This window comes from Ptiloglossa arizonensis, chromosome 1 (genome assembly GCF_051014685.1).
Source record: "Ptiloglossa arizonensis isolate GNS036 chromosome 1, iyPtiAriz1_principal, whole genome shotgun sequence".
Lineage (NCBI taxonomy): Eukaryota > Metazoa > Arthropoda > Insecta > Hymenoptera > Colletidae > Ptiloglossa > Ptiloglossa arizonensis.
The window spans coordinates 17,147,217-17,174,905 of NC_135048.1; the positions used below are offsets into that span (position 1 = coordinate 17,147,217).

The 27,689-nt window shown below is 42.4% G+C and overlaps 1 protein-coding gene across 1 annotated transcript in view; it reads left to right on the forward strand.

Annotated features, from left to right (window-relative positions):
- The first annotated feature begins 556 nt into the window (after positions 1 to 556).
- LOC143150615 (uncharacterized) overlaps positions 557 to 27,689 on the forward strand; it is a 103,086-nt gene continuing 75,953 nt past the window's right edge. Inside the window, exon 1 of the mRNA XM_076319084.1 lies at positions 557 to 670. Within this exon, the coding sequence (XP_076175199.1) occupies positions 557 to 670 (114 nt within the window). The remainder of the gene's footprint in view (positions 671 to 27,689) is intronic.

The window sequence follows — 27,689 nt, forward strand, 5'->3', positions numbered from 1 at the left end:
TATTGAAAAGTATAAATAAAGCACAGTTGTGCACGATTTACCGTAAAAAGTTAAACGATACCAGAGTTTCGAGCGTTAATGCAGCTTTGATAAAAGCAATTGTTTACAGTGCGTTAAATACTTGTAAATTAACCAACATTATTGTATAAACATATACCGAACTTCCTTTCGCGCATTTCCCGTGGATTTTCTTCGATGAATATGCGTGATCGTTTTTCGAAGATACTCGTAAGCTTCGGTTTTAAATTTCACGGACGATGATACATTTATCGCGTACAAAGTATTGGTTCAAAACAAACCGATTATCGACTACCTCGTTTTCACGAGGGTAGTTCCGAGAGGAGAGGAGCGCTCGACAAATGAAAAACGAGAAATTCTCGACGAACGTATTCGTACATCGTTAAAACTGTCAGGTCATTTACTATTGATGAAACTTTATAGTAGGTTATTAATTAATCGCTCGTAGCCTACGATCTATCATCGTTTAGATTTCTAGCATAAGCACGTTACGAGTAACTGCAAGTTCAATTCACGTTGTTTGTGCAGGCACGGAAGCATGGTCGGTCGTTTAAGAGTACCAACGTGTTTCTTAACAACGCCTTACCCGTGTACCAAGGATTTACCGAAATTCGATTTATTTTCCATGAAGAAACTCAAGAAATGTTGGTCGGTAAGAATGTTAATTACTTTGCACGATTTCTATAAATGTGACAATAATTTGACAATTCGGTGGAAGAAAATATAAACCATATATATTTATATATGTATACAATTATGATAATCTTTGAACGAAAACTGTCGCGATGGTCCTTGTGTGTCACAATTTGGAAGGAACACGAAGCCACCGAGCGATTTTTAAATGCGCTAGTATTAACATAAAATATTAATATTAATAACTTTAATATTAATATTGATATTAACATTAATATTAATATTGATATTAGTATTGATATTAACGTTAATGTTAATATTTAAGTTAACAATGACCGTGTTACTAGAAGGAGCGACGTCGCGTAATAGAAATCGATCGTTCGAATCTACGATAACACGGTATTGGGATGTTACGTTTAAAAAATAGCTGCTTCCAAACACGTGTGATCACACGAATGAAACTTTTGGAAAGTACAGTTCGGATGTGTAACTAATTAGTGGCAACAACGATCATTGGACAGTTTGAATAATACACTCGGAAAAAATAGGTCTTAAAACTGTTCTTTCAAGTACGATTTCGGTACACGTATACCAGTTTTTCCGAATTTAATTAGACACTTTGACAATGTCTCGAGAAGGGTGTGTCGTATAGGGTACCGAACCCTTGGAACGGTGCTGGTCTGACCCAGTTATTGCCCTTTAGTAACTTTGCCCTCGCTACGGAACAGCAGTCGAATAAAAATATTAATACTCGTCGATCGAACGAGTATGTTCGTTTGAAAACTTCAAGTCCAAGTAAATCTCGTAGAAAAAACAATTCGATCGTTCGAAAGGTAATTTTGTTCTTTTAAACGAGAATCTATATTGTTATTCGTAGATTCTTATTCTACGCAAGAAAAGAATAAACTTTTCTACGGAATATTTTTTTATCAGAGTTTGTCTTAAAATTATTCCGTTATTGGACAAAATAATGTAAGCGACAGTTACGGGGGCACTGACAGTTATTGGAACATCTACCCTATATTCGCGGAGGAATTGATAGATGGTGCAGTGGTTGCATCACTCGTTTCTTCTCGATCGTCGCGAATCTCCAAGAGTTCGTATAGAAAATTCTTTTTTCATCAGATTTTGTCTGAAAATTATTCCGTTATTGGACAAAGTAATGTAAACGACAGTTACGGGGGCACTGACGGTTATCGGGACCTTTATACGCGGAGGACACCGACAGGCGATGCGGTGGTTGCGTTACTCGTTTGTTCTCGATCGCGCAGCTTCAACGAGCGTGTCCTTTCATTTACCTCGTTTCGCATTTTTCGTTCGCGCGTACACTATCTGCACGCGTCTCATTCATCGCGTGGCAATTCTTCTCGCGTCTGTGCGAACGCTATTTTCTCCTCTGTTACGTCCTCGAAGTTGCAACGCGCGCGACTAAAAGCTCCCGGAAATACGGAACGCGTCGATTTAAATATTGAACACAGACGCGGCGAAGAATAACGCGTAACGTGAAAGCCGTCCGCGGTATTTCGAGTGCCCGACGCCGAGTGCACGGAAACATAGGAAACGACGGAGTAGGGGGAGCGAGTAGGGGTGGGGAGAGGCCGACCAGTTACGCGATCTATCTACTGTGCCAGCCTGATTAAATTCGAGCTCTCTACTTGAAAGCGTGCGGAAACTCGGTCGATGGAAATACCTCGCTGGGTTCGTCGGTGTCCGTTGAAAAGCGCTTTTTAATCGAAGTTTAAGGACTCGCGAACGCGGCTCGTGTTCGTTCGTTTCGTATTCAATTTTCGTGTTCGGCAACGAGCGAACCGACTGGCACCAACCAGCTCGACAATAGCCGACAGAGATCCGAACTGTTTCACGTGTATTCGAATCGCACGCGCATGCGCGTACTTGACGTGGTTACGTACACGTTGTATACGTGTACTCGACATACCCGTACTTCGGTGCGGGTAATTTTAAGTACACGGTTACACGCGTAGAGTATTTCACGTGTATTCGAATACACTTGCGGTAGGTATTTCGCCCGTATTTAGCTCTTCACGTGTGATATTTCGCGCATATTCGTATTCACGTGTGATATTTCACGCATATTCGTATTCACGCGTGGTATTTCACGTGAAATCGAATGCACCGGCAGTATTTCACGTGTATTTAGCTACGCGTGTAGTATTTCAGGTATATTCGAATTCACGTGTGGTGTTTCACGAATATTCGAATTGTATAATTGTAACCGTATTTCAGTTCTTGTAATTTCCAGAACACGGGAAATTTATTAACGGAAAATTTTGATAAATTATCAAAGGACTCTTCTTAGCGGAAATATGTCGGTTGGCTAGTATCGTTTCTTCTATCTATACTTTTAAAATGTCCAAAACGTTAAGAATGTATTGAAAGGATACAATGGAAAAAAAATTTCGCAAAAATAAACAGGAAAGATTCTCGAATTAACGGAAAATTTTTGATAAATTATCAAAGGACTCTTCCTCGCGGAAATACGTCATTTGGCTAGTATCGTTTCTTCTATTTATACTTTTGAAACGTCCGAAACGTTAAGAGGATATAACGAACAAAAAATTTCGCGAAAATCAACGGGAAAGATTCTCGAATTAACGGAAAATTTTTGATAAATTATCAAAGGACTCTTCCTCGCGGAAATACGTCGGTTTCACTAGTTCACGTTTTCTCTATTTGTACCCTTGATACGTTGAAAACGTCGCGTGTCCCAAAAGGAGGAAAGGAAGAAACGAGGCGGTTGGATTCGATTTGTATCGGCCTGTAGAGGTACCTACGGTGCGGGGGCGGCACTCCCCGTTCCGGAGGCCGCCGAAGGATCAGGCTGAGCGTACAGAATCAACTAGGTGGCCACGCGGTGATCGATACTGTAAGCACAAGGCCATTGGATGAAAGACGAGAGGAAAACCGGACTTTTGGCGACGAGTATACGAACGTAACTCGTATCTGCGTCGACGATCGCGATTAGATGGTTGGGGGTGTTGTCTACGACTTCCGAGATTTACATAACGAAATTTCACCGTGGAAGCTTTTAATGCTGCCGGTTCCTCGGTTAATTTCCCTGCTCGTGGACAGGATGGTCTTCCCTCCTCGTGGACCCTTGCTTTGTGAGTCAGCTGGCCGCGACACGCTGTTTCCTGTGTTACGTTTAGGTTTCCGGACACCTATCGGTTCATTGTGTCGCAGTATTCGTAGGATTATTAATGGCCAATTTGATATTTACGCGTGGATTCTTACACCATCCTCTGGATTTACAACATCAATATTTAATCGATTACTTTTGTCGTTATTATCCAATTTTTCTACTAAACGTTTATTTCGTTGTTGCTTCTGAATTTTCATTTTTCTGCTTCGTATTATATATATCTTTGTGTACCAATGGGTGTAGCATAGTTTATCTATATATATATATATACTAGTGAATTGAAATAAATTAATAAAAATTAAACATACTCGTAAGCCTTCTTCTCACGGATAGACACACAGTCTGGTGAACGTTGCCTTTATTTTTCACCTTTTTCGCGACACCTTACCGAAAATCGAAAATCCGGGCCTAACTGTCCCTTTTTCAGCAATCGTAGAACACATCGGGTGGATAGAGATTCTCTTCGCTCGTCTCGATACCGTCGAATCGGTCTTTCAACGACAAAGGCCGCTAATTAATCGGCCTCGAGCGTATCCCCGGCGAGAGTTAATCGAGATAAAAGCGCGATTTCGAATGCAACGTACGCCCCGACGGGGCCGATGTTCCTCGACAGCGAGGTTATTTTTAAAGCATTGGAGGCGGTACTTCCCAGCCAAAGATACGAGAGCTCGTCCGTTACGTTTCCCCTTCTTCTCGAGCACCGAGAATTTCCGCAGAGGTCGAATGTCGCGCGTGTCTCGCGAATAGCCTACACGTAGGCGCAATTCACGTGCTCCTCCCGTACCGGGTGATACCGTGCTCGTTTCTTCTCTTTCTTGTTTTTTTTCGGTCGATAAAAATTCTTAAAGGAACCGTAACTCGTGAGGAAACTTTTGAAATTTCTGAGTCGTTTATCGATTGAAAATCTTTCATTTTTAAAAAAATATTTCTCGTTTTTTCGGTCGATGAAAATTCTTAAAGCAACTATAACTTGCGAGGAAACTTTTGAAATTTCTGTGAGTCGTTTATCGATCAAAAATCTTTCATTTTTAGAAAAATATTTCTCGTTTTTTTAGTCGATAAAAATTCTTAAAGGAATCGTAACTCGCGAGGAAACTTTGAAATTTCTGTGAGTTGTTTATCGATTGAAAATCTTTCATTTTGAAAGAAATATTTCTCGTTTTGTCGGTGATAAAAATTCTTAAAGTAACTATAACTTGCGAGGAAACTTTTGAAATTTCTGTGAGTCGTTTATCGATTGAAAATCTTTCATTTTGAAAAAAATGTTTCTCGTTTTTTCGGTCGATAAAAATTCTTAAAGCAACTATAACTCGCGAGGAAATTTTTGAAATTTCTGTGAGTCGTTTATCGATCAAAAATTTATCATTTTTAAAGAAATATTTCTCGTTTTTTCGGTCGATAAAAATTCTTAAAGCAACTATAACTTGCGAGGAAACTTTTGGAATTTCCGTGAGTCATTTATCGATAAAAAATCTTTCATTTTTAGAAAAATATTTCTCGTTTTTTCAGTCGATGAAAATTCTTAAAGGAACCACAAACTACGAGAAACTTTAGAATTTTCGCGAGCCGTTTATCGATCGATTAACACTCATTTCTAGAAAAATATTTTTTGTTTTTTCATCGACAAGAATTCTTAAAGCAACCGCAAACTACGAGAAAACTCTCTTGCCCGAAGCTAACGGGTGTCATCCGAATAAAATTTCCACGAGAGAAGAACGTAATTTTTTTCGTTTTTTTTTTTTTTTTTATATTTTCACGATCTTCGAGACGATAAGGAGGTGTTATGAAAATTGGGTGAGCGAAGAGGGAAGAAAACAGTACGCATTTGCGGTGAGAAACTTTATTTACAAGGAAGAGGTGTCCAAGACGTCTATATAAAAAACAATGTCTTTTGATGTTACGTTCGTAACGAAGTATTAAAAATGATAGTACGGGAAAATAGTCCGCGCACAATGCGTTAAGGGATTATAAATATCTTGTTTCGAAGAGAGCTTCATTTTACAAAAGTTCTAGCGAAATCAACTTTTTCAGGCGCAAGACCTAATTTCGACGATTGTTTGCGCGTGATGTGTACACTTTGGCCCTTCGGCGCGAGCGTTCCAGTAGGGACGTAGCGAAAGGGTTCCAGTTACGCGAATTGGCACGACAATTTGAAAATTTCCTCTCGGCACCGCTTCCGAATTGTGCGATTGTTGACACACGAGTATATTCATGTACAGAGATCGTCTCACTTAATGTCTGTGAAGTCGACGATCCACGCTGGAAACATTACACGACTGGAAACGAACTTTCCGAACGATCTCGTAGTCCAGTATTTTCTCGATAAATGTGAAAGCCTTGGGACCAAAATTCACATTCATAAAGGACCGAGTACACCTTTGTCGGCCATAAAAAAAAAAAAAGAAAGCGAAAGAGAAAGAGCAATCAAGCCTCGAGTTAGTCGCCGAAGTTTAAAGAACACTCGATCGGTTACGAGATTAATGCAAACATATTTTTTAATTATTTCTTTACGCAATCTTTTGTAAACACATTTGTAATATCTTCTCGATTAAAATAAGATCAAACACGACGATAATTTGGACAATATTTGCTCATTTAATGAGCGATATTTATTCAATATTTTTCACTCGTAAAATAAGTTTCTCTTCTCTTCGTACTGATCATAATCGTACAACGCGATCGGTATAACCTGGTTTCTTTCGTATTTATCGTCTAACAAATAAGTAAATACGATCTAAGTTACATCGCGTTCGATCCCACTTCGACCAGAAAGATTCGACAAACATAACAGAAAAAACCAATAATAAAAGAAAGTTCCTCTTTGCGTCACTATTGTTTCACCGACACAAACATTTTATCAATCGGTGCCGCGTTAATCGCTCGATCTCGTCCGTAGCAATGAAGGTTAAAACTTTCACATTTATCGTGGACCATAGTTTCACATTTATCGCGACCATACCGTGTCACGCATAAAGAGATACAAAAGAAACGACGGGACCTCCCCGTTATCTGATAGACGAAACACCCGGTTACGTGCACACCTATTTATCTCCCTTCCGGTTCCGTTAAATGTAGCTTCCACTCTGTATACGCGATCGTCTGGAAACCGACGCGATGCCCTTGGCCGCGCGTAAAAATGGTGGAAGAACAACCGTGAAAGAACGGCGTAGCGGCCGAGCGGCCGAGCCCGAGGACATCAAAGATTCAAGCTCCATATCTCTTTACTCCGACGCTCGTTCTTTACGCGCGTACTCGCGCCGAGTGTCTCTTGGCTACCCTTCTTTTCTACCCGTGCCACGGTTCCCGAGTCCCGGCGAACGGGTCAACTATTTATCAGCAGTCTGAAACGAGTTACTGCAAATGTGCATTTCGTTCGGACGGTTGCCGCGGTTTCTGTCTCTCGATGCACCTACTTCCCGTAAATGTTTGAAAAATACGTGGACCGGAGACCCAACGGGCCAACCTCGAGCGTATCGTCTCGCTACGTACGAACGAGACTACTACCGGTTGTCGTCGTCGGCTAATTATCGAGTCAACGAGTTCCGGTCCGTCGAACTTTCGACGAGTCTTGAGCGGTAAGGTACCGACCGACCGATTCGCCTTATCGACGCAGCCCTTTGTTCCCCATATTCCGCTCACGGGGTTTATTACCCGGTAGCGGAACGCCGGAACGTTGATCCCTGTTCTCGAGGATCCACGGGGCTTCGGCAGCCCACGCTAGTTGAAATGCGAGACAAGCGACCGGGTGTACTTTACCTCGTTCAACTTCTTTCTTTTTTCTTTCTTTCTTTCTTTCATCTCTCTCCCTCTTTCCTTCCCTTCCGTTTTTCCCTCTTTCGCGAGAGCTTGTCCAACTCGCTACATAATGCAGCCGGGGCTATATTGAATACTCGACGGTGGCAAAGTGATAAGGAAATCCGCGAAAAGTTCACCCGGACCGACGTTCGCGGAATATTAGGTGACCTCGATGCGACGAGTTCTCGCGATCGAAGAGAAATTTGTTTCTTTTTCTTTTTTTGTTATTTCGCGCGGCGAGGCTCTCGCGAACGTCTTCGAGGTTTCTCCGAATTGTTTTCGCGTCGTGCAAAAACGAGTCGATTCGCGCGATTTTTGTTCGTTAATCGTTGGTACAAGCGCGATAAGTTCGAAACCCTAGGTACACGATAAATGTGACATGTGCGATAAATGTAACATACTCCCCCTTAGGTGCACGATAAATGTGAAAGTTTATCCCCGCTATTGTCGAGGATCTCCCTTGGCATCGGTCGAACGATTAACACTTAACGAAACTCATTGACTGACTATAATATAACTTGCGTTTGGAAAACGATTCGGATCGACTCTTTTTATTTGTATATTTTTTTTTAATAAAAATGTTACTGAAAGATTAAAACGATTATCGAGTAAGCGCGTATCGGGGTTTCAAGTATATTTGCGATTTTTTTTTTAGAAAAGAAATGAATTTTCTCGGTGATATCGCGTCCACGCTTTTGCGAGACAGATTGTAGTTCGCGAAGAGTTTGTAGTTTTAGTTCGCGTTGGTGTATCCTTGACGCACAGTTCGGAAAACCGGTTTCCGTCGCGAAAAATGTGGAACGGGAGCGCGTGAAATCGACGCGGGGGAGGAGGGTGGTACAAGAGGAACCTGTAAACGCCTGGACCGGTTCGTGCAAAACTAAGAGAAAACGTTTTTCCATTACAGCGGGGTCGACGAGTTTCGTATTCCTCGTCTCGAACGTGACGTGTAACGCGTTTCCCGGAGGAATAAGGTTTTCGAACGTTCGAAAATACGAGACTCGTAGAGGGAACACCGTCCTAACCGTCTATCCGATAAGGGACGGGAACGATACCGACAAAGAAATTCCACGCTCGTCTCGAGGGTAATTATATCCGAGTTTTCTCGACGATACTTGCCTGGAGTGAGAACCTAAAATGGATTCGAACGGCCAAGGAGAATGGGAGACTCGAAAATCAAACTGCGTTGAATCTCCGGCGAATGGCTCAGGTCTGGCAATAAGAGTGAGATAAATCGCGCTCTAAGGGGGTGGCCAACCATCCTTATGAATTGCTCCACTTCACCCTTAGGCTAATACCGTTCCGCAAACTGAGGCTACTTATGATCAATGATCCGCTTAAGTGATGCAATTTTATGCCTAACTAAAGTAACGTCGCGCTGAGATAAAAATAGCGACGACGCGATCGAACGATCGATACAGATCGATGAAGAGGCAACGCGACGTGTCGAGCATTCGATCGCGGTTCGATTCCGGATTTCGTCTCCGGACTCGATTATTCTCGAGCTTTACGGACGTACGCGGTGACTGTTCGACCTCGCTCGCGTGTACTGAAACTCTTGTACTGTGCGTTGCTGGAAAGATGGCCAGTGGGCGGTGCAACGGCGAGGGGAGTACGCTAGCTCCGCCCAACCCCCACCTGTGACTCTCCCGTAGCCCCACCATTGCTTGCTCCGCACTGTTTCGTCTCCACGCGTCCCCTCCCTCTCTTTGGCGAGGGACACAGTAGCAGATGCAGTGTTGCCACTTCTACGGATCGACAAATTGCCTACAGGCTGGAGCTTTCGAGGAAAAATTTGAGAACAAGTAAAGAATTACGTTCTTCCTTCCGTGGAAATTTTCTTTCAACGATTAACGGTGCTCATTTTTCTGGAAATGCCTTTTCCGATCGATAAACGGTTCGCAGAAATTACAAAGTTTTCTCGCAGTTTACGGGTCCTTTAGGAATTTTTCATCGACGGATATAAACGATACGACTATCGATTCGTCGATTTTTCAACGATAATACTGGTTCTTCCCCAAATTAACCGTTTTCGATCGAACAGACAGCCAAGTGGAAAATGGAAGACTTTCGAAGAAAAGGGAAACTAATCCGGAGATTGCTCGTGGAATTAATCGCGGGTCATTGTATAATTGATTATTCGGAGGATAGTGAACATTATGAGGGAAATTAAAAAGGAAGTGTAAAAGCAATCGCGAATCGAAAACGGTTGATTTTAAGAGAACAAATCTTCTCGATCTGCTCGATCCGATTCAGCGGATTGCAAAGGCATTATTACAAAAAGAATAAAATAATTTAATATTTCGACTTTCGAAGTTTTCGATTTGACACAGTGTACAAAAATCGGTGAAATTTTGGTCATTGTCTCTCACCGTGGAATCGAACACCCCATCCTCGCAAAGCGTACAAACATCGGTGAGGCGATACGTAGGATTCTCCCCTGCTGCGATCCTAACGGAAAGCATTCCGCGTTTCGTTCATCGATCGAGGCGCGCAAACGTAATGGAATCTTCACTTACCTCCGTGATCGTAATTTACGCAGCAACGACACCCGAAGCACCGATACCCCTCCTCGTTGCCCGGCCCGTATTTTCCCACCGTGCGTGGCCGGATAAATAAATAAAAATCGTTACCCAGCGCGATCGTGGGTTCGCGTGACCGCGTCTCGTGACGCGATTTTTCCTCCCACGGTGCGGGGGGAAACAAATGGAAAGGGTAAAAGGAGATGGAAAGAAATACAATCCAACAATCGGAGGAACCGTTTGCTCGCGGACGAAGGAAACAAACGTTCGCTCCTCGTCCGTGTTTCACGCGTTCCTCCGTTTTCTCGCCGGCGTCGGTGATCCGCGTGCTTTATTGTACAGTTTTCGTTCGTCGATAGCGAACGAAACAAAACAGACGAAGAAGACGCGGAAATTTTCTTTCCCCGCTCGATAGATCCATTCTCTTCTTCTCCGTTTCCGGGTCGCGCGTGCGACACCACTACGGCTCGGGAGCAGTGGTGGGGAGCGAAGGTTCGCGACACCGCTACGACTCGGTAGCGGTGGTGGGAAAGCGAAGGTACGCGACCACTGCTACGATTTGGCAGTGGTGGTGGGGGAACGAAGGTACGCGACACCGCTACGACTCCGGGAGCAGTGGTGGGGAACGAAGGTACGCGACACCGCTACGACTCGGAAGTGGTCGTGGGAAACCGAAGGTACGCGACACCACTACGGCTCGGGAGCAGTGGTGGGGGGCGAAGGTACGCGACACATCGATGGCAGTGTATACGACGAAACGACCGGCACGGAGGATGCGTGTAAATGTCCCTCGCTCCCTCGACTCGCATCTTTGGGGTGAAAATATGCCCGGCCGTCTTCTCCGCGTATCGTGTCGCTCTGGTATTACGCGACGGAGTGGGACATATAAAAGGGGGAGATATAAACGCGTGGGGCGAACTTATGCTATCGAATTACGGCCATCGTTTTTCCGTCACGCGTACAAGATCCCGGGTTTTGCCCGGTTCTGAACCTCTTTTCCTCCGGAGCGTCGAGGGGAAGCAGAGGAGGCAAATCTAAACACCGTAATTGGATAATTCGATCCGTGCTTCGAAGGATACGGTTCCGTCCGTCGTTACTCGAACAGCCGGTAGTCTCACATGGAAATTGCAAACCGTGATATCCGATTTCGTCGCATCGACTCACTGTTCTTGCGCGTCTGTTCTCGCGCGATGCGATTTATCAAGCGGGGAGGAAGCCGTTTTCTTTTCGCAAGTCGCGGTGGAACGCGTGTTGTACACCGTGTATGTACTATGCGGAGATCCCGAGTTGCTAAGTCCCTACAAACTGAACGTCAGAGAGGCGAGGGGACTACGCCTTTGCTCCACTCAATCCCCGCCAGGGATTTCCCGTTTAGATGCCGCGTGGTCATATTGCATAGGAGTAGAATCTCCGTATTCTCGGGAATTATACAAAACTGCAAATACGGGGAAATTATCGCGTGACAAAATGTCTCGTGTGTATTCATAAAGTTAAGGATATTTTTGGTACAGTTTCGAACAAGAACACTCTAAAGCAGAATGTTAAAAAATGTTCAAAATTTGGATATCTCCGGTACCTAAATTTTTAACGAAGCATCGTTTCAAAGGTTCTAAGGAATTGTAAACCCACGATTATTTACCCTAAAATTGATGGGAAAGTTATTAAAAAATCAGATAAAGTTCAAATTAAAACTAAAACGAAAATTCTACTCGTGATACTTGTTCTAAACGATAATTATTATCAGGTAGAGTTTATCGGGATGGTACTACGAAAAGTACTGGAATTCTTTCGTTCCATCGATAGTTGATATCCCAAGGCTGTGTCTACGCCAATGCGTTCCAGTCTTCGGGACATTTGTCGCGCGATAGACTCGTATACACGATCGTCCTGGCCAATAACGAAAATGCGCGTAACTCGAGATAAAAGGACCGATTCGATTCGTTGGCAACTTACGATCTCTGCATAGTAAGCGGTGTCTAGTGGAGAGCGACCACAATAGCCTGTGGTAATATTGTTTCATTCGCCATTCATCGTACAGTGTTCCGTTATTGAATAAAATAATTGAAATGACAGTTACAGGGACACTGAGATTTAGGTCATCTGCTCTACGTCGTTCGTTACACGGAAGAACGCGAAACGAGTAGAAAGTTGAACGTGACATCCACGATCCAACGACACCGATTATGGACCAATTTCGATAAATCGACCCTGAATTGTTAATTCACGAGAATCAATTATCCGTGGAGCGATTCGGTGCTTCGATGTTGTTTCTTCTGCCAGGATCGAGAAGAAGGATATACGGTGAAATTTCTGGGCTAGCTTTTTTTCCCCAGGGTGGCCGCAATTTAGCCGACAGGGGCGTACGTAACGCGTGCCCTTGGGGGGTCCCGATATCGATTTTCTTTCTTCTCGTTCTCTCTCTCTCTCTCTGCTTCCCTCGGACCGTCTAACCTGGACCGGCGGATGAACAACAGGCATCCCAGAAAGCCTGCCGGGCTATAACCACTCAAGACGTCTCTCGTCGTTTCTACGTTGCCTTTCTCGGAAATGATTATTTTTTCTTTTCCTTTCACGGCACTTCGGACGAAATGTTATCTTCGTCGAATTCGAACCGGATGAACACGGTGTTCGGATCAGGACGCGTGCATGTTCCTCGTTTCCTCGACAAGAACAACGATATCGTACGAAAAATTCTGTAAGTCCGAATTTTCGGTAATTATTTAGATCGTGGAACCACTTCTTCGATTTCGATGATTTTTGAATACGTTACGGAAATACACAATCCGACTTTTTCGCGTATGCATAAGCCGATTTCCGAGATATTGGCGAAGTTTCTTTGCTTCCGTTACATTGAATCGTAGATATACAGGGTGTTTCAGAGATGTTTATACATCACGTGGTGAATCTATACACTGATATAAATAAATAACGTCGCAAAAATGTGGAATTTTTTTAGTTTCTCGAAAACTAGGATCGGGAGTTGTACGAACGGGTTGAAATTATTTAAAATCGTGTCTTTTGTAATGTATTTTCAAATCATCGAAATTGCCGAGGTGTCCTCTTGATTTAAACAATTATCGAATTTTCCCGAAAATAGGTGCGCGTGGTTAGAAAAATAAGCCGAAACTCGTGTACAAGAAATGTGAAAAAGGCAGAATGGGCGGAATGGGAAATGTAACGAAAGTTTGCTATTGTATTGCAATTAGGTATACCGTTATAGATCACATTTGCAATATCGATACGATAGATGAATCCCTTACTACTTCCATTCCGCCCGTGCTGTCTTCCCCCCACTCCTTATTCTTCTGGCTACGTAAATCATCATAAAAACTTAGTCGATTGATATGGTAGTCGGATAGAAATTGATACGTCGTCTCAATTCGGGGATGCGGCTCTCGACCGTACTCGATCCGTTATCACCGACGTAGCTTTCCAAGGAGACATCCGGTACAGGTTTCGACGCTTCCGGGTGTGGCGTGCGTAAAAGGAGTCGTAGGTTGCGATATGAAACTTGTGCGTATCGATTAAAGTGCATGTTATATAATAATAATAGTAATAAGAATAATGATAATAATAATAATAATGATACTATTAATAATAATGATAATCATAAAAGTAATAATGATACTATTAATACTAATGATAATCATAAAAGTAATAACGATACTATTAATAATAATGATAATCATAAAAGTAATAACGATACTATTAATAATAATGATAATCATAAAAGTAATAATGACACTATTAATAATAATATTAATGGTAATAATAATAATAACAATAATAATAATATCGATAATTGTGGCAATAATAATAACGATAATAGCAACCAGTGGCAATAGCGATGTGTGAACAACGGTAGGTATGAAAATAATTGTATGTCACGCTACAAATAATCTTTACAGTCGATAAATAAATAGTCGGTAATCATTTATTTCAGGCCGCTGGTTGGTTCCCAAGCCGCCTCTCTCTCTCTCTCTCTCTCTCTCTCTCTCTCTCTCTCTTTCTCTCTCTCCCCACCACTCCGTTTCTTCTCCCGTGGGGGAGGGTCCTCCCCACCCCACGGTGTACCACCTACCGCTGGCGTATTCTTTTCCCCGGTCGGTTCCGTGTATTTTTCAAAAGAGGCCGAGACGGTGTCCTCCGGGATGCCTCGGGAGTCTCTCTTCAATTTGTTGCCCTCGGAATCCCGCGCCACGACGATGGGGCTGCGATACACACGGCGAGATTCTGGATTCCCTAAAGCCACGTTCACGCGTGTCGCGAACGCGGAACACGCTCGCAGGCTCCCACCCACCCACCCGTCCACCCACCGCGTCCCCACTGTGTCGCGCGCGCGCGCGTCTTTCGAGGTCCCGGACGGTTATCCGGTGCTTGGAGCGTGTTCCGTGATACGCGGGTCGAAACGTGGCCGCGACTAGCACCGAAGGATCGTAAAAATTGTCTCTCGCGAGCTCTGCGACGACACCGTCGAGATTCGTCGTTTTTACGCGCGCGTGTAACGTACACGTACATAATACGCGTACCGATTGTACGATACGTACACGGATTTTTTCTATTCGATTGAACATACAAAATCACTTATCTAGACTCTCCGAGCAACGCGTCCCCTCGGCCTCGTTGGACCGAACGAACGTTTGCGCAACGTTGTAACGGCGAGTAACGCGCGTTACGAAGCGTAAGTTCGTTCACCGCGCGGATTACACATCGACGAGTTCGTGGTACGTCGATTCATCGATCGGTCAACACTGATCGTAACGAAGTGAGTCTAGTCGCGATCGGTCGCCGAAATTTTCATCGTTGCGAGATTTCATCGGCGACTAGCGAGCGGTCCCGCGCTCTTTCTTTTCGTCCTGTTATTTTTTTTTTCACTTCCGGTTTTCGCGACACGATAAAGGCGGCTCCTCGTCGATCGAGGCCCTCTAATCGATACCCTCGTCCTCGGTGTCCCTTCCTGGAAAATGTCCATTTTTCGTTCGTCGCTCGGGAGGAGAACCGCGAGAAAGTGTTTCGCAATCGCACGGTTCGTTCGCGCGTTCCGTGCGGATATTTAGGGAGCTGGGCTCTGCGTGTGGACGGGTATGTGGACAATTTTTCCACGAGGATTCGACTCGATCGTGTACGGGATCATCGAAACGGGTTTCGACCCCGGTTACGTGTCGCGAAGTAACTTCTAAACGACTACACCCGGTCGCTAGGTCGGACTCGCGGCGAGCAATTGATTTGAGTCACGATGCTCAAAGACCGGGTACTTGCTAGGTAATGAACGATATTTTAACCCTTTGAGTCCTATGGACGCGTATACGTTCGAGAATAACATTCTTGTATCATTTATTTATTTATCACATGGACGAGGTACCCGTCAGTGTATCGTATAAAAAATATTTCTTCGTTATATTAGAACGACGCATACGACAAAATGAAATAAATATCAATACACGTATATACATATAAAAATCAAATGTGCAACTTCGAACAGTATACTATTTAAATATAAAAATCAACTGTACACTTTATACACGTATATGTATACAATAAGGAAACTTTAACAGAATTGATGTATCGTTTAATTCGGCGTGAAAGAATTACAATTATTACTTATTGTTAGTTGTGCCATGTACATTTAATCGACAGAGTTCGCGCTAGCAAAAAATATTCCGTCTCCAACAATCGCAGTCGTTAGTCCACGTGGATTGGCCGGACTCTCAAAGGGTTAAAGGACGAGTATTTAAAAGTAAAAAAAAAGAAAAATTTCAATTCGAAGCCATTGCTAACCGCGAGTTCTCAACGTGTAGGTACTGTTTAAGAATGGAAACTCGAAGCCCGTATCTCGCAAGAAAACATTCCTAACAGGGGTGTCGCGATAGCGAGAAAGTAATTGTCGGAAATCTTGGATAACGAGAAAATAATACGCGGAGTATTAGCTGCTAATGAGTTACGCAACGCGAGAAAATAAGCGAGATCGTATCGTTCGTTCGTAGAGTTGTGTAGGTCAGTTGGCATACATTGTTCACGCGCGTATATTTTTATATACGTTTAACTTTGAATAAAATCATAAAAAAATTTTCTCTGCAAAAGGATGATCCGAATCCTGACGAATAACTGAGTTAGAATTACCAGATTGTTCAATAAGTTTTGTCGTTCGATCAAATTTGTCGAACAACCTATTATAAATAACGTTCCATTTGAACGACTAGACTTTGTACTAACGATACGAACAGAAAACATAGCTTATTTTCTAGTTGTGTAATTTGTTAATAGCCGATATTCTGCATCGTATCTAAATGCAATCGCAGACAATGCAATATAGACAAAACTGCAATCATTTTGTCGTTATTCAAGGTTTCGAACAATACCGATACTTGGAATGTTTCCTTGTCAGAAGGTGACGAATTGACGATCGAGTCGATGATTTTCTCCGAAGTTTTGATTTTTCCTAGGTATGTCGATCTTGAATCGATTTTTCAAAAGTTCGATTCTTCTACACTGTTAGATCGATCGTTGGTCGATCAATATTGTCGTGAAACGATTCTTTCAATGCGAAATAGATTGAAAAAAACAAACACAAATTTTTCTCTTTTTCTAAGAAAATTTGATACGTACAAGACGATCCTGGACGTGTCGATCTAGACACCATCTTCGAAACGGAATTCTTTCGATCGGTAGATCGATTTTTTTGTACTCGATTTTTCGTAGTAAATTAATTTTCCAATTTTGGACGTAGGTTCGTATCGATTCGAAAAATCAATTTTCTTTCCCAAGAATCGACATCCCCGGTGTCTCCTCGACTTAGCACGGAACGCGTTCAACGTAGTCTCGTTTATTCGTTTCTCTCCCCGCCGTTTTGCAATACTCTTGAACGGTATCCAAGGCCCGACAACGATCGAAAAAAAACTCTGGCCGCGCGGTCGATATTCGTTGCTTGTCTCTCGAATTTCAAATAAAACCTCCGTTTGTGTGTATTTTTTTTTCGTATGAAATTTTCTTTAATGATCTCTCTCTCTCTTTCTCTCTCTCTTTCTCTCCCTCTCTCTCTCTCTCACGATTCGAAATTTCGCCGGAAGACGAATCTTCCAGCTCGTGGTGTCGGACTTACACGCTACGATCCAACACGCGCGCGCAGAGTATCACCGAAAATTCAACGTTACTACGCGCGAAAGACGAAACCGGTTTCACACGGGCTCTTTTCGTTTTCGACGCGAGTCTCTCGCTCGCGCTACACGCTGCTACTGCTACTAACGTTTCGATAAAATCGACTCTGCAACTCCTGTTGCTCTCGCGGAGGAACGAGTTCCCTTTTCTTTTTTTTTTTCTTTTTTTTTTATCTCTCTTCCGCTCAACTTTGTACATGGTTTCTTAACGATACTACGCGCGAAGGCGAAACTTTTTCGTCGCGCTAATCAATTCTTCGCCCTCGTTCGATTAGGCCACATCGTCGTTGATCGACACAGGTTGCCGACAAAAGTTGGGGCGCGTCTTCTGGATCGATCCTGCTCGCCGAAACGACGGAGGGGGAGGGGGGCTCGGGGGAGAAATCCGTTTCCCCCCCTCCTCGTTATTCGAATCGCGGGTGAATCGACGCGCAAACCCCAGCGATGATTAACCCTCGCGATACCAGGGATTTGGGCTACCGCGGAGAGACGCCACGCGTGGGTCTAAACCGACCCGTGGTTTCACCTCGCTCGTACAAATATCTCGAACGAGACATTCCATCGTTTTCTGTCGTACCTTCGTTTTTAAAGAGAATCGTACGGTCGAACGATGCGAAATTCTCTTCGGGTCCCGAAAGACCCACGCGTGATAAGGCAAGAGTCAAGGCGTCGAATCGACGGTGGATAAAAATTCCATCGTTTCGAAGTATCTTTCCAGGGAAGATCGATACAAACCGACGATATAAACGAGCAGTGCGAGTCTCTACGGGTCAAAAAAGACCCACGCACGGGTTAACACGTCGAACCGACAGCGAATAAAAATTATATTATTTTATCTTTCTTCGTTTCTAAGAAAAGTCGTTACCAACGGTGTAAACGAGCAATGTGAAGGTCTCTCTCCGGGTCAAAAAGGACCCACACGTGGGGTTAACACGTCGAACCGACAGCGAATAAAAATTCTAATATTTTATCTTTCTTCGTTTTTAACAAAAGTCGTACCAACGGTGTAAACGAGCAATGTGAAGGTCTTTCTCCGGGTCTGATAAGACCCACGCGTGGTAAGACGAGGGTTAACGCGAGAGCACGCTCGAAAACTCGGCCTCTCGTTTGTCGTTTCGCGACGCAGGATCGATGCCGAAGGTGTGTCCGTTTTCCCAGTAACATGCTGCGTTCGCTTATTACGAGTTTCGTTCTCGAACCCGTGCGATTACGCTCGTTCTTGGAAATTCGTTGCAGAAACGGGGTGCGAAACGCCTCCTCGGTCGTTCCCCTTTTCTTTTCTTTTCTTTCTTTCTTTCTTTTTTTTTTTTCTGGTTCCTACGGGTTTACCATCGTCGAGGTCCTCGACGAGAATACATCTCTCTACGCAGTCTCTAATTATGATCAATTACGTCAGCTGCCACTATTGTCTAAAAGAGTGTAAGTTGTCATCGAAAGTTAAAGGAAAACTACGTTCACTACGATGCTGCGTAAGAGTTAATCATTCAAGGGTTTCGGGTTTCTCATGGAAGTTAAAATTAATTGTTTCGTTTGGTCGCGTGTACATGGAGCGACGCGTTCGTTCGTACCACCCGGTGTATGGGCGACGATTGCGAATAATTTCGATCGCGTATACGTACGCGCGTACGTATTTCGATACGTACGTATTCCATTTTTCGTTACTTGTTCGACGATAATAACGCTCCATGCACGCGCGTGTATCTTCAAAGAATCGAACGAACCAAAATGATTTCTTATTCGATCGAGGATCGAACAGAGTCTCGTGATCGGCAATCATTCGTCGCGGGGGTTGAACCCCGCCCCGGTTTCAAGTCGATCGAATAAAAAACCGATTTCTCTAAATTCAACGTTTCATCTTCCAGAATAAAATGTCTCACTACTCTTGCACCAACCATCAAACAATACACCTCAAAGATTATATTACGCTTTGCTTGTCGTCGAACCCAAGTAAAACCTACTTTCTTCGCATACTCGGACAAACTACTTTTGTACCGAAGAAACACGCCGATTACGAACAAAGGAGGTACGATAAAAATTTATACAATTATTTCACCGTACATCTATCAAATATTAACTAATTAACGTTACATGTACATAGATACACACTTATCGGTACAGACCCCGTTGTCTTTTGCCTCGCAAAAGCTGGTAAAATACACGCTACAGGTATCCTGGAATTTGCACCTTCGATTATTCTGTGTGTTCGTGTGTATGTATGCGTATGTATGTATGTATGTATGTATGCGTGTGTGTACGTATGTATGTATGTATGTGCACGCGCGCGTCCGTGTATGTACATATACATGTGTGTAGACTTCCTGTTTTTCTTTTTTTTCCTTTCTCTCGGTAGACAATATTCCGTCGTCGCTTTTTAGATCGTTAACGCTACGTTATTATTACAAAACGTCAGATAGTTTAATGTCACTGCCGCTAATAAGAGTGTGCGAAAATAATGCCCCTTTATTGTCACTCACCTCCAGTTTCTTAATCTCCTTCGTTGCGAACAAGCGAGACGCGCTGTCTCACTTTCATTCGTTACTGTTTCGTTAGCAGCCATCGCACGTTTTCGGTGGTACTACTCGTTACCCCTATGGATCGAAAGTTAAATACACGCACTCGTCATGCTCTGTTAATTACATTGTGGCTCGCGCTACCTTCGTTCGGAGCAACTCCGAGGAAATGAGGAAAGAGCGGGGGAAAAAAAAAATAACCCATATTCCTACGATGTACGCCGCTGGCCGTCTTTTTTTTCAATTTTTTATCTATATATACAGGCGTGTGTTCATTTTTTTCATCCGGTTGGAATTGGACTCGGTTTCGGGACAGGTCGCGCGAAAACGTGGAGAAACGTTCGCCAAGGTCGACACGCGCGATGATCCGAATCGATCCTTCGAGTCGCGTTTCTACGAAATTTTGCGCAACTCGAGTACCTCAATTGTTGGCAACAAAAACCTGCAACGTGGCCATCTTGTTATTCGTCGCTTTGGTTGTTATTCGACGAAGTGTTTTTAATGCAAATACTAATACAGACGTATCACCTATTGCTTTTACATTGCTTTTGTTTATTTTGAAAAATCGAACTATCGCTCCGCCATTGTCGCTAGCTGAAAAATGCGTTTCTAGTACAAATATGTCAATAGAGGTTAACTATTTTTCTTTTCCATCGTTTTCGTTTATTTTGAAAAATCGAACTATCGCTCCGCCATTGTCGCTAGCTGAAAAATGCGTTTCTAGTACAAATATGTCAATAGAGGTTAACTATTTTTCTTTTCCATCGTTTTCGTTTATTTTGAAAAATCGAACTATCGCTCCGCCATTGTCACGAGCTCAAAAATGCCTTTTTAATGCAACTATGACTACAAATCTTAACCAGTTTTCTTTTTCATCGTTTTCCTTTATTTTGAAAAATGGAATTATCGTTTTCGTTTATTTTGAAAAATCAAACTATCGCTCCGCCATTGTCGCTAGCTGAAAAATGCGTTTCTAGTGCAAATATGTCAATAGACGTTAACTATTTTTCTTTTCCATCGCTTTCGTTTATTTCGAAAAATCGAATAATCGCTGTCTCCATCGCGAGCTCAAAAATGCCATTTTGATGCAAATACGTCCACAGACGTTAACCATGTTTCTTTTTTATCGTTTTCCTTTATTTTGAAAAATTACAGTGTCGTTCCGTTGTAGTCACGAACGATCGCGAGCATAGAACGAAAGGATTAAACGATATACGAGGGAACACCGTATCGTGTATACGCGAGGTTAGTTTTTTAATTAACGTGGAATTTTTTACCATCCTTATACACAAGGTTTGCCGGCCAGTGTCGTTCGCGAAAGCACGTTTTCAGGGCTCGAAAAGCGGGGCAACACGGATCCAGAGGATACGGCCAACGGCGCAAACAGAGGGCAAATAAACTACGACAAAGAGATACTAAATATTTGTTATATATATATACAGAGGCGCGCACGTGATGCATCGAGAAATTCGACGATTGCACCGTGCCGCTTAATTTACACTACACGTATAATCACATAACTATGTTCGTTTACTAGGAAGAAAAAAAAAAAAAAAAAATACAATTCGATAGTGTATAGGGGGTGTGTGGTACCGCGTGTCGATTCTTGAACATTTTACTACAGGTTTACGGTATCACTTGTGGTTCTCTTACGATGTTCGTGCATCTTCGTGTATCGATAGATCGTAATCTGTCGTCTCGTTCTAAACGGGAGGAACTCTCTAAGTATATCTGAATACAACGATGGTGATAATAATAAGTATCGGCGTAAATCAAGGTGGTAATTCGAGTGCCTCGCTTCGTGTATTCGATTCACGAGGGTCTCACCCTTCGTTTCGTTAAACTCTCGATCCGATCGTTTTCCACTCGGACTCGCGAACCCCTTAAGAGGGTATTCTGGTAATCCGGCTTCGTAAAATCGATTTTTTTTTCTTTCACATTTTCTCCAAGTATACGCCCTGGAAAATGTCCGTGCAATAGGATTTCCTCCAGCTCGTAACATTAACGAAGTTACGGACGTTCAAAGACATCGGTGTACGGCTCGTAGGGTGAGCATTGAAAACTTTAAACGCTCGTTTCTCGAATCCGTATTTTTTGAAACGATCGACGGTACATCTCGATTTCCAGCCGATCGATTTACTTCGAATTTCCTGAGAATCTTCAACGAGCGTCCCTTTACCGCGCGAATCACGGATTTCAAAATTTGACGCATCCTTCAATTTTTTTGTCAGAGGCGAGAAAGGCGGGAAAAATTGATATTTGAAATTCAAAAGTTGCAATTTTTTTAATTCTCCAGTTTTTTCTCCCACCGTGATTCATACCACAGCCTGTTGTATACTGATCGAAATGCTGTTTGGTTTTCTCGTTTCGCGCGAGTAGAACGATCGGTTACTATGCCAGCCGCTCGAACCGATTTTTCGAGACACGCATTGCGGAGATTATACACAACTCCCACAGTTTTTATTATCTCCGCTTGCAAAAAATCACGAATCCATCGTAAAAACTGATAAACACGTGCGTGGAAACTCCGTGCCGAGAAGTCTCGCGGTTTCTTCGGAAAAAAATCGGAAAGTCGATGTTTTTCCGCTCGATTACCAGAACACCTTCTCGAGCCTAACCGCGTTCGAATTTCGAAGTATCGAGCGATCTATCGTCTCGATCGATAACTCCATCTTCTTTTTTACAATTTCGACCCCTCCCCTTCTGTTTCTCCGACGTTCTCGAATCCACGAAACAGATTTGGATTTCTTCGACGAGTCTCGACGATTCGAGATGCGTCGTAAAAAAAAAATACCCATGAAAAAAAAAAAAAATAAAAACAACCTATCGTTGCTACGAAGCGATTTTCGATCGTCGATCGTTCTCGATCGATCGAGTATACGCTCCGCGATCCAATCGTCGATGGATCTTCGTTCAAGTCGATGGAAAGGAATGAAAATAAAAGATATCAGTAAGCGGTGTTAGCATGGAATAAGAGTGTTTTTAATGTTTTCAACAACAACAGGTACAGTAACCAGTTTACCTGCAGTAAGTACGTTGGTAATTATTCCTTCCGTTTCTCCTTCTCTCTCCCTCACGTGCATCCTTTCGCCACGTTCCTTTCTCTCCCTCGCACACACACGAACGCACGCACGGGCGCACGAACGCGCACGCACGCACGCACGCACGCACGCACGCACACGTATATACTCTCTAATTCGCTGCTTTGCCTCGCGTCCCTCTACTAATTAATCAAAACTCACTTATTACTGTCTTTTGCCTCTTACCCATTAAACCGGAGTAAGTAATTAATTACGTAAGTAAGTAAGTTCGCTACACATCGTGTTTACTATTCGACTGTCTAGCTAACTGACTATACTAAATAGTTGCGTTGCAGAGTTTCGGGTGTTAACCTACGTGTGGCCACGATTTCGTGATCTTTCCAATAAACAGAGACACCTGGCGCCGTGTTATCGATCGTGTTCGCGCCGAAATTGTGAATCTCTCTTTCTCGCTTTCTTTCTTTCTTTCTCTATCTCTCTCTCTTCTTAGACACGAGAAACGAATCTTTGGAACTTTTATTGGAAAGTCAGTGGATCGTCGACCGACCGCGGGAATGCTTATAGGGTGAAAGAGTGCGCTACGCCGAAGCTTAGTCCACAAAAAACACGAAAAGTACGCAAGAGATACAAATTCCAAATCGTATTACATGTACAATAATAATGGTGTCAGCTCTCTAAGAAGAAGTTGTGTGTGTGTGTGTGTGTGTGTGTGTGTATGTGTGTGACGTGTACGTGTACGTGTGAACTCAGGTGTCTATCGAATAAATTAAATAAATAAATTAAGAATAAGTGAAAACGGAAGAAGAAACAGGTAATGGAAATCGAGTAGAAACGACTACGTAACAAGGACGAAGAGAGAAAAAAGAATGAATGACTTTTCGACGATGACGATGATGGCGACGAATGGCACATTTGACGAAAGAATATAACTGGACACTACGTGGTAATTAATAATAATACTTGTCGTATACGGCTAACGATATCAGCGATATTAATTAGCTGCAATCTTATCACGCGAGATACATCGCTACTGGCTACACGCTAAACGGGAGAAACGAGTCCCGCGTTCGGCCAGGCTCCCGCCGGCCCGTGAAAAATGTCTTCAAAGAATATCTTCTAACCGGGTTCGTCTTGTCAGCCTTTGGATATATGTATCTCGGTGATCGACGACGGCCTGCGAAAACGGGACTCGATTCGCCAAAAATTTCTGCTCAGTCACGCTAGGCGGAGATAATATCGAATTGTCTCCCTCTATTTCACTCGGACTACAGCTGGTCTCGAAAATCCAGTTCAACGTTTATATCCTGGTTTGTACTTTTTCAACATTCTCGAGGTCTGCGAAGTTGGTTATCCTCTCGTCGCAGAATTCACGTTTTTTTTTTTTTTTTTAATTATTATTATTATTATTATTATTATTTTTTTTTTTTGCGTTTTTCGTTTTCTTTATCATTTCTCTTTTGTCGCTCGTGTGTCGTTCGATCGAACGCGTTTGCTCGAACGAAACGTTCGCTCGTATCGACGAAACCGACGCCTCTAAAATGTGTGTCTCTCTCTCTCTCTCTCTCTCTCTCTCTCTCGTCCGTTTTCCAAGCGCAACGCGCGGCGCGTGGATTCTTCTCAAGTTGCTAAAATCCACGGACACCGACCTCAACCGTGATCACTGTTCGTCGTTGTCACGGGCCCCGCGAAATCGGTACCGTCGACTCGAGCCAATTCGCTTTCGGTTCCTCGTTGCTTTCCCGCCGTGCACGCCGCGACCAACGTAGGTGTACCTCGGAAACGATTCGACTTCGATTCGTTCTCGAACGTGCTCAAACGACCCGAAGAAAGACCCGGGACGATCGCTGTTTCCTCTCGCTCTGTCCTGCCGCATCGATCGAGCCACCGGCGAGCGGATAAAGGCGAATTTAAAGGGGGGAGACTCGAGTCAAATTAAACGCGATTTTCAACAATTCTTTTTTCTTCCGGAAAATCTTGATACAATTTTTCGTCGTTTTCTATGTATATACGATATTTTCTGGAGCGTATTAAGATGTATAGTTTTTGGAAAATTAAAGTAAAATTAAAAGCGACTTTCGCCAATTCTTTTTTCTTCCGGAAAATCTCAAAGCAATTTTTCGTCGTTTTCTATGTGTATATATTTTCTGTAAGGTGTTAAGATGCGCAGTTTTTGAAAAATTAAAGCAAAATTAAACGCGATTTTCGCCAATTTTTTTTCTTCTGGAAAATCTCGATTTAAAATTTCGTCGTTTTCTATGTATATATATTTTTTTTGTAACGTGTCAAGATGTGCAATTTTTGGAAAATTAAAGGAAAATTAAACGTGATTTTTGCCAATTTTTTTTCTTCTGGAAAATCTCGATTTAAAATTTCGTCGTTTTCTATGTATATATATGTTTTTTGTAACGTGTTAAGATGCGTAATTTTTGGACAATTAAAGGAAAATTAAACGCGATTTTTGCCAATTATTTTTTCTTCCGGAAAATCTCGATAAAATTTTTCGTCGTTTTCTATGTATATATATTTTCCCAAACCTTTCAAGGTATATAGTTTTTGTACATATGTCGCACATATGTTCCAGCGTCGATGTTACAACCCAGGAGAGGGTGATTTTACGCAAAAACGAAATCGAAAATAAAAAGTAGAATTTGTTTGTTCGAGGCTCTGTTTACTATTGTACACTCGTGCGTTTAATATTAAAACTAGAAAAGAAAAAGACGTATCAATTTACGAATATAGTTTTCTATTTGGATAACTGTCACCGAATATTGAAGACAAAAGCTGGGTTAATAATCGAGTAACTTTAGAAAGATCATTCGCCAACGTGATATTTTCACTTAGCTGTTCTTCGTATTTCAATCGTGCACATATTGCATTAGAATAATGTACATACAATAACTTTTGTCCGTGCGTAATAAACAACAATAATAATCAATCAGACACACGAACCGAGAATCCATGAATACAACAAATGACATCACGATAAGATAAGTTCAGGATGTGTCAACGCAAACGTATACAAAAATGAAAATTAACTTCGATGAACAAAAGGCTACCAATATCCTTTGACGAACATTCAAAGACGACATTCTCAAAAACAAAGTCTCGAATGAAAAATACTTTATTCTTCCTTTTCGATTTAGTTTTTCACTTAGAATCATCCTTTCCAGTAACCATCGATGCTGGAACACCTCGTACACAATTGTAAGACACAGCTGGAATTTTACCAGGTCGAACTCGTTTCTTTCTTTTTTTTTTTTATTAATCTCAACATTTATCCACTCTTCCGATGTAATCGTCCCGTAAGGTCGATCGAAATCCGATGTATACGTACAGAGAAATCGTCGATCGCAGTTACGTGGAATAAGAGAAGACAGTTCCTCCGATCGAGTGTATTGGAATTTCGCGTCCCGTGCGAAAAACTCGCGCGAAAATCCACCCGTTTCCATCGAATCGCTGATCTTTCGTCATCCTCCAGCGTGAAGCTTTCTGGAAGGTGTTACGGGATTGGAAAAACCGTAGGCTAGGCCGGATCTCACCGAGAAGAGATCATTTTGTTCGTGTATCGGAGAACGCGTCGAGCGGGGATGATATCAATCGGGTGAAGATTCTGCGGTGAAAGGACGCCTTAAAATCCGAAAGTTCTATCCACAGAAGCTTTTATCACGGTGTACGACACTACGAAAGAGCGTGGACGAAACAAAGGGAAAAATACAAGGGAAAGTTTCAATACAATAAGAGTGTATTGTTCTTCTGGTAACGAGATAGGGACTGCGCGGATTTTGAATCGATTTTGTGGAAAAAATCGATTTCTTTAAGACGGATTCTCCGGGTAAACAATTTTTTAACTTTCGATACGAAAAATCGATTTTTAACGAGAATCCTTCTTACGAACCACCGAACATATTCTGGTTCGTGTTTACGGGGGGTCGTGGGGTACGAAGCAAAGGGAATTATGGGAAAGAAGCGTACGAAAGGATCCAAGATGGTTTTCAAAGTGATGGGGGGACACAACGATCGGAGAACGATAATCTATTGATAACTGCGATCGAGGAAGACCGCAGAGTTTGAGTTCAGAACAGAGATGGGGAATTTCTCTATCAGGAACCACAACGACGATCCTTTTTCTACTGGCTTTCGTTCTATCGTTCAAACAATAGCTAATAAAATAAGATCCTTTTTCTACTGATTTTGATTCTATCGTTAAAACAATAGCTAATAAAATAAGATCCTTTTTCTACTGATTTTGATTCTATCGTTAAAACAATAGTCAATAAAATAAGATCCTCCTTCTACTGATTCTGTTTCTATCGTTAAAACAATAGCCAATAAAATAAGATCTTTTTTCTACTGGTTTTCGTTCTATCATTAAAACAATAGACAAAAAAAATAAGATTCTCTTTCTACTGATTTTCGTTCTATCGTTCAAACAATAGCCAATAAAATAAGATTCTTTTTCTACTGGTTTTCGTTCTATCGTTAAAACAATAGCCAATAAAATAAGATCCTTCTACTGATTCTGTTTCTATCGTTAAAACAATAGGCAAGAAAAAATAAAATTCTCTTTCTACTGGTTTTGATTCTATCGTTAAAACAATAGCCAATAAAATAAGATCCTCTTTCTACTGGTTTTCGTTCTATCGTTAAAAAAATAACCGATAAAATAACCATGCCCCACTGTTTGAGGTTTGAGCATTAAACGCGGAGAGGACAGTTCTATTACGTATCGGAGCTGTTAGATAGTAGATACATCTGTATTCCACGAGTCAAGGTGGTGATATTTACCACGATTTTGTACAGATTAGTATTAAGTGAGTAGAGGCGAGACGATCGATGTCGAATCGTTACCGGTTTGT